General features: G+C 45.0%; 1 protein-coding gene across 2 annotated transcripts; it reads left to right on the forward strand.

Annotated features, from left to right (window-relative positions):
• The first annotated feature begins 633 nt into the window (after positions 1 to 633).
• On the forward strand, positions 634 to 7,539 carry LOC125537178 (endoplasmic reticulum metallopeptidase 1-like). 2 transcript variants are annotated; one of them, XM_048700487.1, is made up of 6 exons: positions 634 to 1,036; positions 1,125 to 1,210; positions 2,879 to 2,980; positions 6,663 to 6,769; positions 6,865 to 6,965; positions 7,382 to 7,539. In XM_048700487.1, the coding sequence occupies exons 1-6, from the start codon at positions 800 to 802 to the stop codon at positions 7,505 to 7,507; spliced, it is 759 nt and encodes a 252-aa protein (XP_048556444.1). In that variant the 5' UTR covers positions 634 to 799; the 3' UTR covers positions 7,508 to 7,539. The 2 variants fall into 2 exon arrangements, with proteins under 2 accessions (XP_048556444.1, XP_048556445.1); XM_048700488.1 differs by lacking the exon at positions 6,865 to 6,965 and having other exon boundaries at positions 635 to 1,036; positions 7,382 to 7,505.
• Positions 7,540 to 7,549: the final 10 nt, after the last annotated feature.

Raw genomic sequence — 7,549 nt, forward strand, 5'->3', positions numbered from 1 at the left:
CAAGAGAAAATAGAGTCCAAGTCTCTCACGTTCTACATCTATATTTGTACCTGACTCAGAGCAGGAGTAGAGTTTTACACCGCAAGATGGTCCGAACCTGTGTAAACCATTGTGTCTACTTCTTCTTCCTGCTCGATCGAACTCGGCGAGGCCAAGCCATGAGGCAGTGAGGAGAGAGCTGTAGTTTGGCTAGATCCTTCGCACATGCCCCAAAGTTCGAACCTTATTTGGGTCCGTGGAGCTCTGATCCCGACAGATCTCACAAACATATTGACCCAAATAGACGTGCGTGTTGCAGGAGCACATCAGATTATCCGAATTAGCTGGATGCAGTTATCATACAGTCTGATTACTGCGAGAACATGGTCTAGTGTAGAAACTCGGCTCATCCGGCCGAATCACGCCTTCCGGGTTGACGCGTGTGGTGGTTGCCATGCTGGCCGCCGGTCGTCGGCGTCGGTCAAAGCCGCTTTTGCTGGGGGCGCGGCAACGTGCAAATGAGACACTACGAGTCTGATGCGAATGAAGCCAGACGACGAAATAAGGTTTTTAAGGTCACTCCCAGGGTAATTTATGAAAATAATACCACAGAACATTTACATAGAATCGCAAAAGCCGCCACCAACTCCAAAAGCAGCCCAACCCACCCGGCCGTCCCACAAGGCGTCCAGATCCAGGGCCGAACCACATAATTCACAGCAACAACAGAAAATCCACGAACTGACGAACCGAGCCGTGACCAAGAAGAAAAACCCTCCGTACGACAAACGCCGCGCCGCCGCCCACCGAGACACGGCCGATGGTCACCCCGCCGTCGCCCCGGCGGTCTGCCGCAGGCGCTGGCGCCGCTGCGGGGGCCCCGCGCGTGCTGCTTGCCCTGGTTGTGCTCTACGGCTTCATGTCCTTCCTAGTCTACCGCGTCATCCACATGCGCCACGTCGCCCCGCTGGACAGCGACGCGTCGCCAGACGAATTCTCCGAGGGACGCGTGCTGCAGCACCTCCGCCGCCTCGTCGTTGATATCCCTGGCCGCCAGGTCCGCCTTCTACCTTGCGTTTGTTAGTAGTCTCGGTTCGAGTCATCTCGGTCTGCCATGAGATGTGACGAGTAGAGTTCTTTTGCAGGAGGGGAGACCGGGGTTGGAGACCGCCGCGCAGTACATCAAGGGGCAGCTCGAGGGGCTTGCTGCGCATGCTGGGCCGGAGTACAGGTGAATCTTAAACCTTCCTTTCCATTTTCCTTTCTCCATGTCGTTGTTTGAATCGTCCATGTCGTGTTTGTTGGAATGCTTGCTCTGACTGCGAAATATTAGGGGTAATCAGTTTTGGCAGTCTCGGGTGTGGGTCCATGGGCTTTGCATGGGGTATCCTGATTCCTCAACCACGCATTAATTGAGAATTTGAGATCAATTGAAGTCTGGAGGAACAAAATGTTTGTTTGGTAGGATTCGCAGTACTTCCTGATGTCTGGACTAAATTTAGTCCGTGCCTCAGCGGTTAGTCCGTGCCTCAGCGGTCCTTCCTATACTTCATTTACTAACAGAACAAGTACGTAAAGATGCGGTCCCAGCAGGACAATTGAGTTGGACCAGATACATTTTCTGGCCTCGAATTATCATTGGAACAATGGCCGCTTCTCCCACCTTTTTTAGCATTGCATTGGCACGTACTCCCTCCGTCCCAAAATAAGTGACTCAACTTAGTACAAAGTTGAGTCACTTATTTTGGGACGGAGGGAGTACGTTGGAGCAGGAGTTCGCTTCTGAACTCTACCTACAGAGTTGGCTTAAATTAAACCAACTGGGCTACTGTCCAGGAGCAGAGCTACCATTGGAGTAAACTAGGGCAAATAGCCCAAGTCGCGGAGAGGTACCAGGTAGGGGTTTACTCCTATGAATTTTCTGTTTGCCCTGAGAAGCACCCAGCCATGTAAGATGAATAACAGAGCACAAAGACTTTGAAGAGGAAGATGATTGGCTTAGGCATCTGGCCGAGCAGGGTTTTTTAAGTGCACGTTGCCAACTACAAATTAAGTAATATATAAAACATAACACAACTTGCTTTAATGACTTGTACAAGTGACTGGTGGTGCTCAACAAAAGAAAATTATGCTGTATTTGTTTACGCGTATGATAGATGATAGATCTATTTTGACACATTGTTGCTTGATGAGACATCAATGTTTAACATACTTACATAATTATTTGCTCCAAACTAATAGAGAAAGCAACAGTCTAACCACCTACATAGATGACTGCATTAAAGGAGATGATTCTTATATAGTTGTTCGGCAATGAGCACCTTGTATAGTACTACCTCCGTTCCTAAAAGACGTTTTGGCAGTTTGATTTAAACTGCCAAATTGGCTTATATTTAGAAACAGAGCGTGTATATGGCTATATGCCATAAGAATGACATCTTGTAAAACAAATTTAATTCACTGGCTCAGGAAAAAATAGGAGACTAGGGAAGTGATTTTGTCGTCTTCTGCCATGTTCATCTGTAAAGGGGTAAGTGAATAGTGACAAAGAGAGATGTGCAGGGAGCGAAGATGCTGTTACTTAAGTTAAATGCTGAAGTATGCCATGCCATCTTTTCTGCTATACTAAAAGTTCACCCTGGCTCTTCTAAAGTCATGGCTATCCTGTCCCCAATGGCCATGTCACTGTAATGGACTTGACACTATTGGGTGGTATAGGCAGTTAGCGTTGTATCGACTGACCATATTGTATCAATTTTAGGTAGTCAATAGTAAGCATTCAATATATCAGGTAAATAAGAGAAATGGGGTGTGAAATTTATTCATCTGAAAGAATGAGTTTTATTTGGTTTTGTTCCTTTTATGATCATTTATTGTGTCTGCCTTTTCACTCTTTCAGGATAGATGTTGAAGAAACAATTGTCAGTGGCTCTTTCAGCATGATGTTTTTGCGCCACAGAGTAACTCTAGGCTACAGAAATCATAAAAATATTGTTATGAGGTACTTAATATTACATGTCCTTTTTCCTTGTCATACCATTATTTCTACTTCATCATCAGTTTTTCAGTTGCAATCTGAGATAACCTAAAAACTATCGAATACGGTTTATCTTAATATTTTTATCCATGTGGGGCCTAATTTTCATGCATGTCTGTTCTTATTTATATGCTTCTATTTGCCCTTTCAGTCTTCAAGCTATTAACTAAAACGGAACATTACCAGTTGTATGGAAGAAACAATGTAAAATAAAATAATAAAGTGTTGAATCGAGAGGGATCGAACCTTTCCTGTGTTGTGTGTGTGTGGTGGCGCCTCCTTCAGACACTGGCTAGCGTCTAGGTCAACCGCTTCTAGGTCATGGCCATGGGCCTGGGCCACATGGCCTTAAGTGAAGATGAGCAAGGCCCATACCGGTTCAACACCCCCCCTCAAGATGGGTGGTAGATATCTATCAACCCCATTTTGTCACATGCCAACTTACGGTCCTTTGATGTCAGTCCCTTTGTCAAGCAAATCTGCTGCCCAGAGTGTACATGAGTAAGGCTGATGATCCCAGTGTCAATTTTCTCCTTAATGAAGAAGCGATCAATTTCCACATGTTTTATCATGTTGAACTGGGTTACTGGCAACACTTATAACTGACTGATTGTCACACCATACTCTCAAGGATCCCTTCCTCAGAGGTTTCAACTCGCTCAGTAGGTTCTTCACCCAGAGCATCTCACTCCAACCCTTGTGATAACTAGTAATTGTGTACGTGCAATGCACACTAATATTAGGCAAGACATTAATTGTATTGCACATTAATATTAGGAAAGATATTACCTGGTTAATGCTGACGTTGATATTAGGTATGGTATTAATTAGCGGAGGGTGCTAAACATGTTTAGTGCTACACAGGTCTAACGCTAAACACTGGAGCGACGTAGACCGTTGGATAGATACGGTTGAATGGGCGAGATTGTTGGATCTCCACAACTCGCTCTTTTTATATTGGTGTAGATGCTCTCTATACTCGGCTTTTGCTGTTGATCTAAACACAACTCGCTGTTTTAGCTTCTCCATGACACCAAATTTCCTCCCACAAACACACAATAGCCTGAGTTGATCTTCAATCATCTTGACAACTAGCAAAATCAGAATCACTATAGCCATCCATCTCAAGATGTTCACTCTTCGCAAACCACAAACCTTTTCTCGGAGTGCCCTTCAAGTATCTCAGGATTCTGTGCACTGTATCAAGATGCCCACTCCTTACCTCACCACACCCATGACATACGCAATGTCAGGCCTGGTCTCCACTTGAAGCTCCGCCTTCACTCCTTCTATGGTTAATGCCATTGCCATGCTTGTTCATACTCAGTGTGTGTCCCTCTTGTCCATGCTAGGTCCTTTATTCCCAAGTACTACATTTGATTTAGGCAGCATCTTCATATTCTCATAAGCACCAGAAAGAATTCCTTGGAACGGAAGTACCTAATATTTGAGTTGGCAGTGTGTGAGCTCTAGTTATTGGTTCTTGTGTTTCTTGAAGTTGAGCTGTCGTGGCTACGGGGGCCTCATCACTCTGCTCTCTTTATTGGATGATGTTGTCATCGCGTGGCGTTGCCTTTCAGAAAATCGTTGCAAGGTGATATGTGTCGAATCTGGGGCGGAGCCAGGATTTGGACATGAGGGGGGCGAAGAAAAAAAACACTCCACTACACGAGACATAAAACATGGACTAATGCAAGAGGGGTTCAATGCGCGAACCAATTTCTTTCCGCTTCGCTCTACACCGTTCTAATATGAACTAGTCAATGCACTGTACGGAGCGCGTCCACCGCAAGGTGACCTTGCAGCTTATTGCAAAAGATAAAAAAATAACAAGTCTCAGTAAGCAATTTATGTTTGGGAACCAGAAAAGGCTTCATCCCAATCAATAAAATTTATATGCATGACTACGAAGCTCACTAAAAAATTTGATAACCTGTTGGAAGAACCTTTCCACAAACATCTTTCCAGACAACGACCGTTAATTTTTCAAAGAAAGTAATCTCCCGTTAAAAGCAAGAACGCATGTAATTAGTAAATAATCAATTTCCCTTTATGAAGGTGAACCAATTAATAACCAGACTAATAGGCTACAGTAGCAGTCCATCAACAAAAGTAAAGTAATACCTTCAGATTTGAGTGACGAATAAATACCGTGATCAAGAAACTCCAGTGGAACATGTCGAGTATCGACATGGCGGCCAGATTAACACAGGCTGGGGCAGCGGCGCCCATGGCTAGCACGGCCCCCTCATGGTGCTGTCTGTACTTAGTGTTTGGTGACTGGCATCGCGGCGAGCGGCAGCGTGGAATCGATCTAAGACCTGCAGTCGCTCGCTAGGTTCGAAGCGGCGGCGTGATGCAGTACTGCAGTTGATCGCTAACTGGCTAAAAAACGTGGCGCATGCCGCATGGGCTGTTTCGGGCTTCGGCACATACAGGGCACAACTAAGAATTGGCTTTGGGCCTTATTATAGTACTAATTCGATTAGCCATATACGGTAATTAGCATTTGTATATATACTGCTGCATACACTATATGTGTTGTATCGTTAGGGGGGCCGGGGGGGGGGGGGGCCCCCCCCCCCCCCCCCCCCCCCCCCCCCCCCCCCCCCCCCCCCCCCCCCCCCCCCCCCCCCCCCCCCCGTCTCCGCCCCTGTGCTGAATGTGCCTTGGCGTCTACGCGGTGTTACAACATCACGCTGTTTTTTTGGCGACTCAGTGTAATCCCATCATGTCCTTTGGCAAGTTTTAGACGAGGGCCTTGACGTGTTTTATGCTTGGCTGAATCCCACATGAGTTCGTCGTCTGTGTCGTCCCTTGGTGTGCCAATGGCATGGCCTCACATTGGCAGTAAACGTGGCGATGGCTGGTCCGAGGCATCTTCCATAGTGCCCTTGGCGTGAATGGTGATAATCTTCCATAGGCATCTTCCATAGTGCCCCCCTCGCAGCGTGAATGGTGATAATCTTTTATAGGCTGATGCTAGCTTATTAGAAGTCTAGAAGGGGACGTCCATGCAGTGCTGCTACCGCTGAACGTATCAATAGCCTTCCATAAAATCTCTTGAGGATGTTAGCAACTAGCTGTTTTAAAACTCTGAATAAAAGCACCAGGACTTGAAACCGATTCACACATGTGAATTTAATTATTTGGTGACGATAGGCAACACGGGACGTGTTCTGCCGATTCGATTCTTATACAGGCTGGATACAGTCCATGGGCCTAGCTATAAGGGTGCTGCCCATTGCAAAAGATGATTAATACGTGCACGCATTTTTTATTGTATTCATGCGTAGATTAGCAGCCATGCATGAGCCCTCGTGCAATTTAGACTGGAGCGATCTATGTAGCAGCCATGGTTGATTTTTATGATGAACTCAATCAAGGAGAGTCCAATAGTAATATGCTTAGCGACATCTTTCACAAAAATTGTGGTACCCAGCCATCATAGAGTGCTGCTCTAGCATGTCTAAACTTTCAATTGTGGGATTGAGCTGCCAGGAACACTCATGAGCCACTTCTACTTTCGTTGTGGTATTACAAAGTGCCAACTGACGAGACAACCTTTGTTAATTTTGGCTATATTTTTCCTCATGAACCATATAATTTAAACAAATTATTTCTAAGATATAACAATTAATTACAGGATTTCATCAAATGTTTCAGAAGAGGATGAACCATCCCTTTTGGTGAATGGACATTTCGACAGTCCACTTGGATCACCTGGTGCAGCAGACTGTGGTTCCTGTGTTGGTAAGTACAACCTCTTATTTGTCTGAACAAATGTGATTCTTACTGTGCAGACTTTCATCGGGGCATGATTTGTGTTTGTAATATTTCTTGTCCAGCATCTATGCTTGAACTATCACGACTTATGCTTGAGTCTGGGTGGGTCCCTCCTCGGCCAGTCATTTTCCTTTTCAATGGTGCTGAGGAACTTTTTCTTCTGGTATGTGACTGTCAATCATCACCAAACTGTTAGACTACATGCGCAAAACTACTACATAGTCCATGAATTGAAAAGGTAGTTGTGTGATTTTGTTCCTTCGATCAAAATATCTTGTGATGACTCAGCTGAGGGCAATCTGAACTGGTCCATAGTAAGGTGCTATTAATAGTTGCAGCGTATGAGTCTAAGCTAATTATGGTGCACTGGCAAGCTCTGTAACTTTTCCCCTCGCGGGGGGTTGAAACAGACAAAACTGCCCCAGATATTAATTTCTGCTTATTAATTAGAACATGGTAAGAATATTAAGTCAAACTCAAAATAAATACATAAAAGGATACTCATGTCATTTCATATATGTTGATTGTCCGTGTAGCTCAATGAAGCAACTTGCGCTTATCCTTGATGCTGTTAACCAGGGTTCGCATGGTTTTATGAAGACACATAAATGGAGCAGCACAATTGGTGCTTTCATTAATATCGAAGCTTCTGGAAGTGGTGGTGCTGGTATTATTCTGTACTTTATCTCTTGTTTAGTTGTTTGAAATTTTGTATTTTAAAACTCAAGTCAATTCAAGAGCTGGAAA

Source organism: Triticum urartu, chromosome 2 (assembly GCF_003073215.2).
Source record: "Triticum urartu cultivar G1812 chromosome 2, Tu2.1, whole genome shotgun sequence".
Classification (NCBI taxonomy): Eukaryota; Viridiplantae; Streptophyta; class Magnoliopsida; order Poales; family Poaceae; genus Triticum; species Triticum urartu.